The sequence below is a fragment of the Perognathus longimembris genome, chromosome 28, assembly GCF_023159225.1.
Source record: "Perognathus longimembris pacificus isolate PPM17 chromosome 28, ASM2315922v1, whole genome shotgun sequence".
Taxonomy (NCBI): domain Eukaryota; kingdom Metazoa; phylum Chordata; class Mammalia; order Rodentia; family Heteromyidae; genus Perognathus; species Perognathus longimembris.
In genome coordinates, this window is record NC_063188.1 from 94,269,214 (window position 1) to 94,287,770 (window position 18,557).

The following is an 18,557-nucleotide window of genomic DNA, read 5'->3' on the forward strand; positions in this document are numbered from 1 at the left end:
TAAATGTTAAGACAGTTAGACCCATCCCCACCCCTCCGCAGAGTTTACACATCATGCTGCCATTAAGAAGGGTAGAGATGGGGAATGAGGTGGGACAAGGAAGAGATTCAGGGCTCTGACTTGCGGGGCCCTCCTATGAACAATGTTCTCTCTTTCTCTCTCTGTCTTTCTCTGTGTCTGTGTCTGTGTCTGTGTCTGTGTCTCTGTCTCTGTCTCTGTCTCTCTGTCTCTCTCTCTCTTTGTTCCCAAGTGGCAATGCTGGCATTTGTCACACTGCTCTCTGAAGGCCGACATGGCCCGGATGGTCCTACGCAAGAACCCGAGAGAGGATCCAGTGTTCCTTGTCCCATCAGATAGATTTGTCCAAGCACCCCAAGGAAATGTTAAAAGCAAAATCAAATTTGAAAAGGAAAGTAAAAACCCATTCTAAACCTAAACTAGTGAAGCAAAAAAAGGGGTTTCTATCTATACATCAGTCTCTTCTTTAAAAAAAATGTAAATTTACAAATTCTAATGACATACAAAACAAAGTCAAAAAATGGAATGGTAAGAGACATGGTAAAACAGGAAGACACTGATGCTACAAAGAAATTCCAAAAAACATATGTACAAGACCCTGTTTTTCCTCGTGTTCTAGAGATTGTAATGCATGTTTGTAACAGCAGCAGTCGAGGATTTAGTTCCAGGCACTGAACTGCAGATTCCACTCAGACTACCAGGGACGGGAGGTCCCTTGCTTTTCTGTCACCAAATCACACTGGATATACTGGTCTCCCTTGGCAACAGCGGCAGGATGGCACTGTTTGTGTGGGCTTCATCTGGATTCTGCTCCCTGCTCGACTTTGTCTGTGGCCGCTGCCCATTGATGAGTGTCATAGGGATGTTACAGTAGGTATGCTGATTTCCTATGGAGGTAAGAGGCAGGGTGCCAGTAGGAGGTACGTCGTACTCATAGCTTCGGTAGTAGTGTTTCTGACGCATTTGTGAATGGTAAGTGTTGTGAAAGGTAGAACGGAGATCTGGATGGGCAGTGGCTAGAGCTGTGGAGGTAGCCGCGGCCATGGAAATGGCCGAGACAGTCTGCAGCTCCCCAAAAGGCCCCTGCTCACTGACATCTAAAGCCTGCTCGTGTGTAATGGGTTCTATCCTCTTAAAAGGCATTTCGTATTGTAAACGTTTCCAGAATTTAGAGTTCAACTTGTTGCATTTTGGTCCGTGCCATTTAATAACCGTCAGGAGCTTAATGGTGTGCTTGAGGGCCTCTACCTCCTGGTAGTTCATAATTCCTCGCAGTTCACTGCATTCGATTAGTATGACTTTAATTTCTCCAGTCACAAGCATGTTTCGAAGTCTGGTCTCCAGCTCAAAGATGCTCCAGCCCCTTCTAACTACATAATTTGGGGTCATGACAATAATCAGGCGCTTACTTTGATCTACACATCTTGCCACATCTTCAATGTATGCTACAAAGAGAAAAATGTCAGAATGAGTGAACTGATCATTTGGCCCCAAAAGGCCTTGGCAGATTCTCACATATAAAATGAAAATTGCTGGTGGGTAGGTAATAGCAATTTACCCACCAAATGAGAAGATGAAAATAGCCAACGATCACTTTCAATAGAGTTTGGCCTTCCTTGTTACAGTGTTAGAAATATTTTGCTCAGGTGCAAATGTCTCATTTGATTTCAAGGCTCAGAGAATAAGACATTGTATAGAATAATGAAGTCTTTTCTCTAGGGCGTCAAATTTTGAATTTCATGTGAAGACACGAAGAGTTTTCTTTTTCTAAGAAACTAACACCTTAAAAAGATTTAATTTTAAAGTAAAAAAAATGAAAATTCTACATAAAATGATACTACTAAACAGACACAACAGTATTCAAACCAATATACAAATGAAACATTAACTTACTTCCTGTTGGGATTAAATCTCTATCTGGTATAAACAACTTATATCCATAATGCTTTTCAAGCATATCAGGTAGGATTTCAAGGGCAAAACGTTCTTCCTCCCCAGTCTCTTGATTCCACTGGTCAGGATCCACTTTAGTGTAGGACAAATAGGCATCATAATCTTTATTGTCTGTCAAAAACATTACAGAGTAAAGTTGAAATAATTACTCTAGAAAGAAAACAATAGGACATGAAAATACTCATAAACACTTTCTACTCTTCCATTCCTGGAAGAAGCCTTCATTAATTTTTTATTAAACATTCAGTAATACCAATGAATCTGAAACTAGCTTGGAGGTATAGTGTAGAAGTTTGATTGATTCAGTTGTATCTTCTCTAGGCTTAAAAGTATGATGAAATTGGGGCTGGAGGCATGGCTCTATGCTAGAGCACCAACCTAACAAGTGGGAGGCTCTGAATTTAAACCACAGTACAGCAAAAAAGTAAAAGAAAACGATTTAAAAATGCCCCCAGAACTTCAGAGCTGGGCACTGGTGGCTCACATCTGTAATCCCAGCTACTCAGGAGGCTGAGATCTGAGGATCACGGATTGAAGCCAGCCTGGGCAGAAAAGTCTCTGTGAGACTCTTATTTCCAATTAATCACTCAGCGCCTGGAAGTAGAGCAGTGGTTAAAAGAGGTAGAGTAGATAACCTTGAACAAAACTGCTTAAGGACTGCTTCCTGGCCAATCAACACACACACACACACACACACACACACACACACACCCTCTCAGATCAATATAAACACTGGAATACTGAGAGCTTACTTAGGAACTTAGGAATCAGAAGATATGTGATCAACTGGCTCATTTATACTAATAAATCAAGGGTGGATATCACCTTTCCTTACATTACATTGTTCTGAAAATTTTCTGGCGTTTTCATGGATGCCTCTCTTCTAATCTATAAATGTTGTCATTCTGCACGATTTTCCCTGTGACTCACTTCACTTCTCTCTTAGCTCTTAGAGAATTTCCCTTTTTCCCATAACATCAATAATCAATTCTATGTAGATGCTTGCTTAACTTTACATGTCCAGCATCATTCTCTTTCTCCTATACCTCAGTTTCTCACTCCCATGTGCATCTTGAACTCCTTAATTTGGATGTTCACAGCATGTACCTCACAGTTAAGATACATATGATATACCAAGACTCCTATTTCAAATTGTTATTCACCTTCTGCTTCATTTGAATTTTAACAATAAAGCAATCTCATTTATTTTTATCTAAATTTCAAGTGCATGTTCTACTTGCCTCTCCTAATATCAAAGCTACTCACTGGGACATTGTCTTCTATTTCCTCCTAAGCCAAGGTCTACTAATTTCTTTTTTTTTTTTCAAATTTTTATTATCAAACTGATGTACAGAAAGGTTACAGTTTCATACGTTAGGCACTGGATACATTTCCTGTAGAGTTTGTTACCTTGTCCCTCATAGCCCCCTTCCTCCTCCCCCTTTCCCTCCCCCCCCCCACGGAGGTGTTCAGTTCACTTACACCATACAGTTTTGCAAGTATTGCTTTTGTAGTTGTTTGTCTTTTTTTACCCTGTGTCTCTCAAATTTGGTATTCCCTTTCAATTTCCTACTTCCAATACCAGTATACGCGGTTTCCAATATACTCAGATAAGATTACAGAGATAGTGTAGGTACAACCACAGGAAGGTGATACAAGAACATCATCAATAATAGAAGCTACAGACACATAGGACGTTGAAAGTAGTTACAACTGTTTCCATAACATGGAGTTCATTTCACTTAGCATCATCTTATGTGTTCATAAGGGTATAGCTATTGGGCCTTGTGATGCTCTGCTATGACTTGCCTAAACCTGTACTAATTATTCCCAATAAGGGAGACCATAGAGTCCATGTTTCTTTGGGTCTGGCTCACTTCACTTAGTATAATTTTTTCCAAGTCTTTCCATTTCCTTACAAATGGGACAATAAAAGACCTAGAATAGCAAAAACACTCCGAAGCAGAAAGAACAGTGCTGGAGGAATTACAATACCCAACTTCAAGCTGTATTATAAAGCTATAGTAATAAAAACAGCTTGGTATTGGCACCGGGATAGGCCTGAAGACCAATGGAACAGAATTGAAGACCCAGAAATGAACCCACAGAACTACGCCTACTTAATCTTTGATAAAGGAGCTAAAACAATAGTATGGAAGAAAGATAGCCTCTTTAACAAGTGGTGCTGGCAAAACTGGCTCAACACATGCAACAAACTATAACTAGATCCTTATATATCACCCTGCACCAAAATCAATTCCAAATGGATTAAAGACCTTGAAATCAAAACAGACACCCTGAAAACACTAAAGGAAAGAGTAGGAGAAACACTTGGGCTCCTTGGCACAGGATGGAACTTCCTTAACAAAGACCCAGAAAGGCTACAAATCAAAGAAAGGTTGGACAAATGGGACTGCATCAAACTGCAGAGCTTCTGCATGGCAAAGGACATAGCTCACAAGATAAACAGAGAGCCTACAGACTGGGAGAAGATCTTTACCGGACATTCAACAGACAAAGGCCTCATCTCTAAAATATATGCAGAACTAAAAAAATTGCCTTTTTCCAAAATAAAACCGCAAAGAACCAATAGCCCCCTCATCAAGTGGGCTAAAGACTTACAAAGAGACTTCTCTGATGAGGAAATGAGAATGGCCAAGAGACATATGAAAAAATGCTCTACATCACTGGCCATAAAATAAATGCAAATCAAAACAACATTGAGATTCCATCTCACCCCAGTAAGAATGTCATATATCAAGAAAACTAACAATAACAATTGTTGGAGGGGATGTGGCCAAAAGGGAACCCTACTTCATTGTTGGTGGGAATGTAAACTGGTTCAGCCACTCTGGCAAGCAGTATGGAGATTCCTCAGAAGGCTAAATATAGAATGACCCAGCAGCCCCACTTTTGGGTATCTATCCAAAAGACCACAAACAAAATCACAGTAATGCCACCAGCACAACAATGTTCATGGCAGCACAATTTGTCATAGCGAGAATCTGGAACCAGCCCAGATGCCCCTCAGTAGACGAATGGATCAGGAAAATGTGGTACGTATACACAAGGTCTGCTAATTTCTTTGCTGTTCTATTTTATGTGATCTTCACTTTCCACTGCCTTTTCCTTCTTTAGAATAGAGCAATCAAATTTACCTTAAACTTTATCACTGCTTTATGGTAGCTCAAAAATATCTATGACTACAGATAATCTAAATTATCAATAGCTAAATCTGTAGTTCATTTTCCTTAAAGTTGAGCCTATTTTGTCTTAGTTATGAGAGAGAGAGAGAGAGAGAGAAAGAGAGAGAGATTGTATTAATCTTATTTTTTCTCTGAAAATACACAAGGTGCTTGTCTTGGATAGTGATTAGGGATTGCTAGATTTTCAAATGGATCAGAATAGTTTGGAACTATAGTTCCTTGTTGATTTTTCAAAGAAAGCCATATGATCCACGTAAATGCCCCTGAGAAAACTTTTTCACACTTGAGCAAAAATAATAAATAAATATTTGCAAGACTTGTTAAAACATTGGCTGCTGGGCTCTACCACTAGTTTTTCATTAAGTAGTTATAGTATAGGTCCTCAGGATTTTCCTTTAGGACAAGCTCCCAAAAGCTGATGCTTCTGGTCAGCATCACCACACCTTGATTAAATCTGTTCTGAAGCAGAGTGCAGGCATGCAGAAGCTTCCCTAACATCAAGCAACATCAGCTGGCTACCAGGTAATTAATTAACTGGAGTACCATAAAACCAAAACCTTGTCCTTTCAACTCCATAATATGTGGCCTTAATATTCAGATGGTATACACTGCAAAAAAGAGTGACAATCCACAATTTTAGTATAAAGAGGATAGTGTTGGGTATGGTGTTCTACACCTGTCACTTCAGTGACAATTTCAAGATTCTGGCTGAAATGTAAAGTTAATATATGGAAGAAATGTAAAGTTAATATATGGAATCAACCCAGATGCCTCTCAGTAGATGAATGGATCAAGAAAATGTGGTATATATATACACAAAGGAATTCTATGCTTCCATCAGAAAGAATGATATTGCCCCACTTGTAAGGAAATGGAAAGACTTGGAAAAAGTCATATTGAGTGAAGTAAGCCAGACCCAAAGAAACATAGACTCCATGGTTGCCCTCGTTTATAATAATTAGTATATGCCTAGGGTAGTCCTAGCTGAGGATCACAATAGCTCAATAGCTATGTACATATGAACATATAAAATGATGCTATTTGAACTCCAAGATATGGAAACCAGAGGAGTTTTCTGTTTTTATTCCATGTGAAGTTATTTCTTTTTTCTTTCATTTTTTCCCTTTGGTTTATCCCTTGTTGTCACTGTTTTGATTTTGGTACCCTGTATCTTACATATAGGTTTATCTGATTTGGAGAAGGGATGAGGAATAACAAAATGGTGAAACAAAAGACAAAGGGTGAACTGATGCAACAGTGATACTCACAAAACAGTGTTGGAAATGAACTTTACAGCATGGGGAGGAAGGGAAGGGGGGGAAGTTGGAAAAAATGAGGGAGGAGGTAACAATGCTCCACAGAATTGTACTCATTGCCTGACTTGTGTAACTGTAACCCCTCTGTACATCACCTTTACAGTTAAATTAAATTAAATTAAAAAATGAAAAAGGTTAAATATTATTAAATAATCTTTATGGGGAATCAACATTGAAACTGTACCAGGAATAAAAATGAGCTTAAAAAGCTGATAAATAAGCACATTTTTCTTTTTAACATATGATGAAAATAAGTATCAATGCTCTTTAAGAGGACTGAGAAATCAGAGGATTCATAGATATTTAGAATAAGATAGCTTTTTTAACAAATAGAGAATGAAATCTGACAATGCATTATTTAAGAAGAATGTGATAACTAGATTGAATCTAGCCTAGGAAAGAGAAATGCTGACAACAGTAATGGTTTGAGATTGACATTCAGATCCTTAGTAGATTTTTAACCTTTATCTATTGAATAGTTGTCAGATGTCTTTAGTTCGCCATTTCTTTTATCATTATCAAGTATTTCTAAGTTACATAAGTGAAACTGACTAGTGACAGAAGCCATCAGTTAGTAAATGGGTTAGCACAATCAGACGGGAGGACTCAAGGGTGTATTGTATATTTTTTTCTACAAATGTCATTTTGTGTATGTAGGGTTACCATGTTAGCACAATAATCTATGATTACTATAAATTGCCATTGATATAATTTGAGTAAATAATTGTTTTAAAAATGTAATCTCTGCATATTTCCCATGTTTTAGAAAACATTTTTGTCTTCCAATGCATTCTCATAATTCTAACATATATTTTTAGGTAACAATATGTTGTAAAACTAAGTCAAAATCTTTTAATGAGTATGCATTAAGCAATTTAATTTTAATATTTTAATTTTGTGATTATTGAAAGCATGTTTTAATAGCTTTCACTCATTTTTTCTTATTTTTTTTGAGATGGCCAGGGATTGAACCAAGAGCCTCACACGATGGTAGGAAGGCTCTCTACCTAAGCTGTACTTACTTTTCATTTCAATTCTGTTATGCTAGCCTCTGGAAATTTTATGTTAAAATAAAATTGCTTGAGTTTTGTACTTTGAAATTTTATAAAATTGTTCCATTTTACATTTTTTTTACTATTCAGTACTAGGTTAGACTATTTAATCTACATATAACCCAACACTTAATTAAGATACTAATTAAAAAAAAAACAGTTGAGAGAGGATCTTGTTGTCTAGGCTGGTCTCAAACTCCCAATCTTCCTGCCTCAGCCTTGTAAGTGTTGGGAATACAGGTGTGGTATGCTTGGTACTAATTAAAAAAATACTTTGGGAATGACAGAAATGGTGAGACAAAGGACAAAGGGTGAACCAATGTAACAGCTATACTCACAAGACACTGTTAGAAATGAACTTTACAACTTGGTGGGGGAGGGGAACCAGGGAGGGGGAGGGATAGCAGGAGAACATGAGGGTGGAAGGAAGGGTAATAATGCTAGACAAGAATTGTACTCATCTCCTTGCTTATGACACTGTAACTCCTCTGTACATCACCTTTACAATAAACAAAAAATAAAATTACATTGAAAAATATGCTGGGATTATATAGTAAAGAAAAAGCAGCTGAGCTCAAATTCTGACTGCTATGCTTTTAATATAACTCATTTGAGACTATATTTCCTAATCTACAATATAACATCTTTGAGCTGGGTGTGTAGTTTCCCAAGTATGCATAAAGATCTGGCTTCCATCACCAGCCCTGAAAAAAAGCAACTAAAATAAAATCAAAGAGAAACTTTGTGAAGATGTCTGGTGGTAAATGAATCCCTATCATATAGCAAAATACCTGGCCCCAAAGAGCCATTTGCTAGACATTGATTGCCTTCCCTTGCATCCTAACTGGAGTAGCAGCCAGTATTGATGCTAAAAGTCTCAAGAGGTGGGCGTTAGTGCAGTAGTATAGGATGTGCAAGTTTTAGAATAAGAAGGCTTCATTATAACCATCAAAATTTGAATAGGCCTTATACTGAAAACAATGTGAGCAGAATTCTATATGTAACTTCCCTAGAAACAAGTTTCTTTTTAATTTAATTTTTATTTATTTGTTTTTTATTTAAGTTTTTTCTTTTTCTTTTTTTTTGCCAGTACATTTGTTCTTTATTCTGAAGTGTCTTTGACACTCTCCTCTCTGACAGTTGCCCCCTTCTTTTTGAGGGGAGGGTCTGGAAGCTATTTTAATTTATGTTTACTAGTGTTTGTTGGTGCATTCCATTTTTTTACTTATTTATTGTCAAAGTGATGTACAGAGAAGTTACAGTTTCATACGTTAGGCCTTGGGTACATTTCTTGTACTGTTTGTTACCTCCTTCCTCATTCCCCCCTCCCCCTCTCCCTTCCCCTTTCCCCCCATGAGTTGTTCAGTTGATTTATACCAAACGGTTTTGCAAGTATTGCTTTTGGAGTCCTTTGTCTTTTTATACTTTGTCTCTCAATTTTGATATTCCCTTTCACTTCCCTAGTTCTAATACCAGTATATACAGTATCCAGTGTACTGGAATGAGATAGAGTAATAGTGAGGGTACAACCACAGGAAGGGGATACAAGAGGATCATCAACAATAGAAGCTACAGTTTCACATGGCATGTTGAAAGTAATTGCAACAGTGATATAACAGTTGCTTCCATAACATGGAGTTCATTTCACTTAGCATCATCTTATGTGTTCATAAGGGTATAGCTATTGGGCTCTTGTGATCTCTGCTGTGACTTGCCTAAACCTGTGCTAATTATTTCTTATGAGGGAAACCATAGAGTCCATGTTTCTTTGGGTCTGGCTCACTTTACTTAGTTTTGCGTCCTCTATTTCATTAAAAAATGGTGTTGAGATATTAATAGGTATTGCATTGAATTTGTAGACAGCCTTTGGCAATATTGCCATTTTGGCTATATTAATCCTCCCAATCCAGGACCATGGGAGGTTTTTAATGTTTTTTCTTTATTGTCAAGGAAACAAGTTTCTTCTTGAGAGAAAAGGAAGGAGATAGGATTGAAGTTCTCAATTTAAAAATGGATGTTAACCCAGAAAAAATGGAATTCCAAACTAAAAGTCAGTTATCTTGGATTGGCAAAGGTTTTGAAAGTTTATTTATTTTATTTGGAGCTTGAACTCAGGAGCTAGGTATGCTACTGTCCCTGACCTCTTTTTTCCCCCTCAAAGTCAGTTTTGAGTTACACCACATCCAGTATTCTGGGAGTTGATTGGAGAAAAGTGTCTCATGGGCTTTCCTGCCTGGGCTGGCTTCAAACCTTGATGCTCTGATCTGTTTCCTGAGTAGCTAGGATTATAGGTATGAGCCACCAGTGCCTGGCTATTTTTTAAACCACACACTGGAATAAGAACTTAATAGCCAGTTTTGCTTAGCAAGGATGACTTTAAGAAAACTAGAGTATTAAAGAGCTGAAATTCATTGGCATTAAACTTATGCTGAGATTTGGATTCTTACACTTGCTACATTATTGTTATTACTGTAGAATTGTTGTGATGATTGTTTCTGGACTATCTAGGAGTCAAGTGAGATATGGTGGGGTAGAAAAATTAAGGATGTGACCCTGGTCAGTACCTCAACAGAAGCAGATCTATGTTATTACAGGAAGGGTGTAGATGTGATTGTACTTGTAGTAAATTTTTGTTTCTTTTAAACACATTTGAACAATCTCTGCCTTGCCAATCTTTGTTCTCTTTTCTTTTTTAAAAATCTGGTCCTGGAGCTTGCATTTAGGGCCTAGATGCTGTCCCTTAGCTTCTCTTTTGCTCAAAGCTAGCACTCTACCACTGGAGCCACAGTGCCACTTCTGGCTTTTTCTGGGTAGTTTATTGGAGATAAGAAACTCATGGCCTTTCCTGCCTGGGCTATCTTTGAATTGTAATCCTCAGATCTCAGCCTCCTGAGTAGCTAGGATTACAAGCTTGAGCTACTAGTAGCACGTGGCAATTTTTGTTCTTTTGTTTCATTTTTTAGGAGAATTATTTGTACATTAACTTTATCTTGCTTTATCCTGTTTTTTATTGTCTTGCTTTTCTTTGGACTTAATACATTCATAGTAGCATATCAAGGAAAGCCCTAATAATTATATCCCTGATTATGTTCAAGGTGGCCCTAGGGATAGGGTTCAAACAAACCTTAAAGCATTTATTAACTAAATTACTTTCTGAGAGAACATTTTCATTAGTTAAAATATGACTTGTTAGTAGTTATTTGCTTTATTTTCTTACTTAATATACTTTAGGAAAAGTGAAGACCCAACAGTTTCAAAATAGCAATGAAATCCATTAGGTTAGTTAAAATATGACTTGTTAGTCGTTGTTTGCCTTGTTTTCTTAATATACTTTAGATAAAGTGAAGACATAACAGCTTCAGAATAACAATGAAGTTCATTAGGTTCACCCAAACAATGTAAGTGTATATAAGTAGCACAATCTCCGAAAGAAACATCATGACACTATAAGTTCAAATGCATATCATTTACTTTTTCCATTATATTCCATTATTCTTTCTGTTGGTCCTGGGGCTTGAGCTCAGTACCTGGGTGCTGTCTCTGAGCTTTTTTTGCTCCACTTCTGGCTTTGTTTTGGCAGTTAATTGGAGTATCATGGACTTTACTGCCCATGCTGGCATTGAATTGAAATCCTTAGATCTCAGCCTCCTGAGTAGCTGGAATTAGAGGCATGAACCACTAGTGCCTGGCCCTATTAATTGTTATTCTCAGAAAATGATAAGTCAAAACAAAATTCACTAAAAGTTGATGGTTTTGGTAAAAATTACTCATATGATTCAGAATGCATAATAAACACTCAAAACAGGGTGGATGGATATGAGGTTTGTTTAAATAATATGGCTTTTCATCTTCTAATTATATGACTAATACCAGATTTTTTAGTTCAAATGAGTATACTAAAAGTTACACAACTAGGGCTTCAATATTCAATAAAATAGAGTTTGAAAATGGTCTTATTTCAAATACCATCTGGGACACTTAGAGTAATACTGGCATTATCTCCTTAAGTTATTTAACCTATGGAAGCCACAGTTTCTTCATCAGTTAAATGAAGATCATAATATAAAATTTTTGTGAGGCTTAGAAAGGATAATTCTAAGGGAAAGAAAAACGAGGGTGTAAGATATCACAAGAAATGTACTCACTTCCCTATTGTGTAACTGTACCCCTTTTGCACAACACCTTATCAGCAAAATTTAATAAAAAAAAAAGAAAAGCTAATTCTAAGTGTCTATCTCTTATCTTGGTATACTGTTCCAACAATAACTTTGGCACTGGCAATTTTCCAGGTCATCCTGGGGTACATGGTGAAATTCTACTTATTTCTTTGTTCATTTTTTATTGTCAAAGTGCTGTACAGAGGGGTTACAGTTTCATACATAAGGCAGTGCATACATTTCTTATCCAACTTGTTACCTCCTCCTTCATTTCCTCTCCCTCCCCCGCCTTCCCCCTTCCCCATTTCTCCCCCCCCCCCCCATGATTTGTGCAGTTGGTTTACACCACATAGTTTTGTAAGTATTGCTGTTGCATTCATTTGGTTTTTTTTTAGCTTTTGTCTCTCAGTTTTGATATTCGCTTTCCCTTCCCTAGTTTCAATACCTATATACAATATCTAGGATACCAAAATCCTTTACAGTGACATCAGGGGTAAAACTATGGGAAAGAAAGACAAAAGAAAAAGGGTATAATTTCACATGGTATGTTGAAAATAACAGCAAAAATGATAAAATGATGATAAAAATGATAAACACTCCATAACTTGGAGTTCATTTCACTTAGCATCATCTTATGTGTTCATATGGACATAGCTTTTGAGCTATTGTGATCTTCTGCTAGGATTGTCCTAGACGTGTAGTAATTATTCCCAATGAGGGAGACCATAGAGTCTATGTTTCTTTGGGTCTGGCTCACTTACATAGTGAAATTCTTTGTCAAAACAAACAACAGTAAAAACACTAAGTTAGGGAGGATTGTGGTTCTAAGGCAGACCAGATAAAAAAGTTAACCAAAGCTCTATCTCAAGGGTACAAATTAGGAGTGTTGATATACCTGCCATTCCTATGACTATTCGAAGTTTAAAATAGAATAGAAGCATGGGCTTGGGCAAAATGTGTAACCCTATCACACACAAAAAAACCTGTGTGAGAAAGGACTGAGGTATGATTCAAGTGGTAAAATGCCTGTCTAGAAATCATGAGGCCTTGAGTTCAAACCCTATTACCACAAAAAGAAAAAAGAAAGGTAAAGATAAATGTATAAATATGATCAAGAAACCTTTATCATTTGCATGATTCATTGTCAGATTGTATATGGTTCATACACTACAAGTGTACCTTATATTTTCTAAATGACCAAAAAGGAGGAAAAATACCAACTTCAGTCTTCTTAAGTTCTATAATGTGTGGTTTAGGGAATTCAGTGTTATGGACCTAAAATTCTCCATATACATATATGTATATTACACATAATATATTTAAGATATTATATATACATTATATATATTATTCTTGTCCAACCAAAATCAAAGAACAATTACAGTTTCCATGAAAATACTATTTACTTGTTCAATCTGAGTAAAATGTTTTAGATGTGTTATTATGAAAACCATGTGGCTGTGTACTTTTTAAGCTGTTGGTCCACATTTAGAATAAAAATTAGCCTATCTAAATATAGCTAAATAAACAATATTGAAAATACTGCTGGTTGAATGCTAAAATATTCAGTACAGTTTATTATAACTGATATCAGTCTAAGCAGGAACAAATTGAGATTCACTTCAAATTCCTGGGCTAGGACATACAATTAAAAGAGACACTCCTTACCTATAGAAAAGTAAAGCTGGCATTTCAGTACTGATTGCAAGGTGAGAGAAATGAGCACTCTGATAGCATTGCAATCAGTGTTTGTAATTTGTAAGTGCTGTTTAGAATACAATTTGCAAAATGGTAGTTGCTTCATAGCATTCAGAGGAAAATTCCTCTTGGCGCCAAAGCCTCATACATGCATTTCTATACAAAAGATGGACCAAGAAACTCAGTGAATAGTGCAGGTAACTTTTCTTTTGCATCCATTAAAGAAAAGCAGGAAAAAAAAGAATATTCAGGAACAATAATAGAACAGGGAATTTATCTTACCTCCATCTAGTTCCTCAGCTCCAAAATGATTTCTGTAGAACAACATGATTTCTATCTTGTAACACTTATAGATGGTCACCAAACAAACAAGCAGCAAAAGAATAGCACCAAGCCCTCCAGCAAGTTCAACTGTGTACATTAGCTCTAAGAAACCAACAAACAAGCAACAATAGAGTATTAGAAAATATTCACACTTAAAAGTCATGAATTCAATTTAAATTCACCATGTTGTATTTGAGACCCAATGTAGGTAGTAGATCACAATAACTTTTCTTTATACATGAGATGGTTACTCATTTTTGTGAAATAGAGTCTCCCTCTGTTTCCCAGCTAGCTTTGAATGGGTGGATAATCCTCCTGCCTCTACCTCCTGAGTGCTGGATTTACAGGCGTAGACCAACATACCAGCTTATGTAAGAATTTGACCTTTCTGTAACTTTTAGCTCTGTTTCCTCGGTTACTGCATAAGATGATATGTTGTGACTATGTTGCTAAGTAACATTGCTTATGGTAAAAATGAAACTTGGTTGGTAGATTGCATTTGGACTAAAAGAAGTACGAATACCTGATTGAAAATTATAGTACTGGGTTGGTCTGAGTGCAGCAACTCTTATGCATAAACTTATCTCCCGTGGAGATTGTGGAAACTATGCTTGTGGAGGTGATAAAAAGAAATGAAGATTTTAAGCTAGCACAGCTTCTGCACTTAGCCAATGTGAACCTTGATTCTTTACACTTGAGAGTTTGGGGAGAAGGGAAATGAAGGACTCAAAGCACATAGTTCCTAGGCGGCAACATTTTTCATTGAGTTTTGGGAGAACTACCTAATTAATGTTGACTCCTGCCAAGAGGTCCAAAGCTGTACATAAATTTAAACATTTATTTTTGAAAAGTTGAATATAAATGAATTAGAGAAAAAAATTCTGTGGTATTGTATTTTACAGAAGTAATTGCCCAAGCATAAGTTATTCCCTTTGCTAGATGTCATGAGTCATTCAAAAAATTATATGTAATAGTTTGTATCCTCCATTTAGCCAATCAATAGTATTTTCTGATATATGATAAGAAAAAAAGATAGATGTAGCTTAGCAATTATAGGAATGGTCTTCTGTCATTTGAATAATTCCTTTAAATTACCAACAAGTAAGTTATATATACTTTAAAAGTGAGCAAAAATAATTTGGAAGCACAATTAGGTTTTTAATAAGAATTGGAATACCAAGAATGAGCCTAAAGACATAGCATTTAAATCAAGTAATTTACTCAAGATCCTTTCAGGATCTCAGATTTCCCCCCAAATACTTCAGTACTCTCAGATACAGAAACATTCAGTTCTTACAGCATGTTTATTTTAGTAATGACATTTTGTCCCAAGGGCACATATCAGGGCCTGCTCCTCAACAACTATGAAATATACATGCCTACATAATATACATGTGTACAGGTTAAATGTTTTTACACTTAATTTAATTGAGTAACAGCATATGTAGGAACATGGTACCTGAGATTTAGTCTCTACTTGTTCTGCTCCAAGCTGCACAAATTCATTAACTTGATTCGTACCTATTATTGAGTATCCATTGGGTCAGAGCAAAAATTACTGGGGGTAAATTCTGTTTACAGTTAAAAGATACTATTTTGGCCCACTATTGTATTTGATCTTTACATTACTATGTGAATGTGAATGGTGTTGTCCTAGCAAATGTCATTTTTCCCTTTGAAATAGGATCTGCTTTCAGCTTTAATTCAAGTTTCCTGGAGTAGCAGCATTTAAAAAATAAAAAGATTTCATTTCAGCACAATTCAACATCTGAGGATGGAGAGAGAAAGTGCAGGCCTTTTAAAATCTGTTTAACCTTTGTGTTATTTGCTTAAAGTGATAGGCTCTACCACCTTTAAGGGACTGAGTGAATATTGAAAATTGTAAAGCAAAATTGTTAAGCAAAATCTAAGGGAAACTGGCATTTGGTTAAACACAACAAATGAACAAGTGTCAAAGAGTTACAATTTAAGGGCACCAGCAGTCATTTAGTTACAGGCAATTAACAATAGTCCTTGGAAAGCTATAGTATGGGCTAAGGGAAAACACATTGATTATTGCTCCACTACTAGACTGCTTTCGGAATAAATTGCTTCAATTTAAAACTAGATTTGCTACAAGCATTTTGAGCAATGACTACAATTTTTTTCTTATCAAGACAGTTGGAGCAAGCAACCCTTTAAAAGAACAGCTAATTAAAATAAAGCGCATGCCATCTCTTAGTATATTGGGTTACATTGCAAATAATAAATGCATTTGGTTTACACTAATCTTGCTGCAATTACCTAGTGTAGTTTAAATTCCCACTTTTTTTTTTTTTTTTGCCAGTTCAGGGGCTTGAACTCAGGGCCTGAGCGCTGTCCCTGAGCTTCTTTTGCTCAAGGCTAGCACTCTACCAGAGTGCCACTTCTGGCTTTTTCTGTTTATGTGGTGCTGAGGAATCGAACCCAGGGCTTCATGCATGCTAGGCAAGCACTCTACCACTAAGCCACCTTCCCAACCCCTGTCCAATACCTAGTGATACTGTTCACAAACTCTTTTTCTAGAAATCTCTGAAGTAAATAATTTAACAATGTTAATAAAAGTTTATGTGTATTTTGGAACTTGGAGTTTCCATTTTGTAATTCTATTTGATTTCTATATACACACATATAATCTACATATGTATGTATCAAATGTTGTCTAAACTTTCTTTGAAGATTTTAGGTAGCTTATTCTTGCACAGTTCATCGAAAAATAGTCATTCTTTATATAAAGTTCCTTGAAATATTCTTCCAATTTATATGCTGGAGAATGCACGTTAGTAGAGGAAATGCATGATAGACACTATAATGATCCCAGTTTATTCATTAGCTTCACCAACTACATTTTTTCTTCTCTCATTGTGTTATAAAGAGCTAAAGTTTATAAAGATTTATCCATCCACATAAATTCATATGCATATTTATTTCTCTGGAGCAGTATAACTTATTTTTTCCTGGCAGAAGGATAATTATGCTCAGCCTACAAAGATATTCAACTCAATTCTACAATACATCAGTGCAATTTAGAAGCAGTTATAATTTTTTTTGGTAACACATTAAGAAACTGAAATGCTATTCATGTAATAGCAAGGAAATATTTTGGGAACATATAAACTAGTATGGAAGGATAGTTTTATTGCTCTTGCAAAAAAGTCCTTTTTGGAAGCAGGCAAGGTGTATAAAAATAATAATGATGAAAATAAAAGCAATTAATGAAGGTACCAGCTTGATCTGTATGACCAAACATTTGGACAACATATTGCATTTAAATATTCTATGTTGCCATTTTAGAAAGAGGCTTAGAGTCAAAGCACCAAATTAACTTTTACATATTGTCAATCATGAATGCAAATATGGTCATTGGCTAGAACCCATCATGAGGGCCTAGTTAGACTAAATTTCTAGAAGCCCCTGGAAATTGTCATGTTAGTGAACCACAAAATTTAAAAATCAAATGTTAGACTACAGGAAAAACACACCAATCTTTACACAGTTTGCTAGAGTTTATTCTTGAATATGCTTTACTTCTCAACTAGATGAGAAGAATATTAAGTTATTTCTTCCATTGGAGTAAAGAATATTCATAAGTTGTATACATTAAAAGATGAACCTGAATGAATAATGATCATGACTGAATAACATATGAATTTGTGAGTTCATACTAATTATAAATAAACAAATGGGAAGGAAAAGCTCTCCCCAAAGCAGAATGCAAACTGATGAATATGGAAGAAATGATCATCAGAAATCATAATTTTCGATCATCAGAATAGCAATTGATTCAGGCAAGAATTACCAACAGATGTTAAAATTATTGAAAGACTGATGAGACAGGATAGTCACACTCTTTCCAAACTCTCTCAATTGATCATTCATTAGCAACTAAGGGGAAAGTGGACAATATCTGACAAACTGATCAAAGGTGAAATCACCAACAAATTGATGTTATGTACCCTCTGGTGTAAGGTACTAAGAAGGCACATAAGTCATGAAATATTCTAAGCAGAAACAAGTAAAATAGAAAACGAAGAAACTATCAAACAAATCAAAACTGAGGAATAAATATAGCCAGTGTGAAAAAGCCAAGTGGGAACTTAAGGCCCTGAGTTCAAGCTCCAGTACTCACACACACACACACACACACACACACACACACACACACACACGGTCAGATGTAAAAGATTAAAGTGTCAGTGTTTATGAAAGATTAAATAAAATGGTATAAAAAGTGGCTATTGTGACAATTTCTGAAAAGTGAACATAGACAATATAATAGATAATAGCATTTTATCATTTTCAATCTTCCTGAGGTTGATAAATGTACTCTCATTAAATAAAATATCCTTGTTATTTGGAGATTGACATTAAAGAATTTAGTCACAATATCTGCACTATGCCCTTATAAGGTTTAGTAAGAATATATGCTGTATTTTTCACATATATTCTATATTTTAGTTTACCCATGGATAAAAAGAACAATAACGTAAATATAATATGAAGTTACTAAGTAACATATGTCAGTGGAGAATATACTTGGAAATTTATTGCCTATTTTTAAAATTGGGGGTCGGTGATTGTACATTTTTCCAAAATAAACGTCAAAATTAAAAGGTGAAATAGTAAAATCATATTATTATGGTATTTTAATTAAAGTGTATGCTAGGTCACTTTTTCATCATATGTAGTTTATCCTTTGTGTGTATGTGTGTGTTCACGCGAGTGTGTGTGTGTGTGTGTGTGTGTGTGTGTGTGTGTGTGTCCCGGTCTTAGAGCTTGAACTCAGGGTCTGGGTGCTGTTCCTGAGTGTTTTGC

At 36.0% G+C, this 18,557-nt stretch overlaps 1 protein-coding gene across 1 annotated transcript in view; it reads right to left on the minus strand.

Moving 5' to 3' along the window:
- Positions 1-743: 743 nt before the first annotated feature.
- Positions 744-18,557, minus strand: part of Il1rapl1 (interleukin 1 receptor accessory protein like 1) — a 1,145,636-nt gene continuing 1,127,822 nt past the window's right edge. The window contains exons 9-11 of the mRNA XM_048336516.1: positions 13,683-13,826; positions 1,912-2,082; positions 744-1,463 (exon numbers count right to left, since the gene is read on the minus strand). Coding sequence (XP_048192473.1) covers positions 745-1,463; positions 1,912-2,082; positions 13,683-13,826 — 1,034 coding nt within the window. The 3' untranslated portion in view covers position 744. The remainder of the gene's footprint in view (positions 1,464-1,911; positions 2,083-13,682; positions 13,827-18,557) is intronic.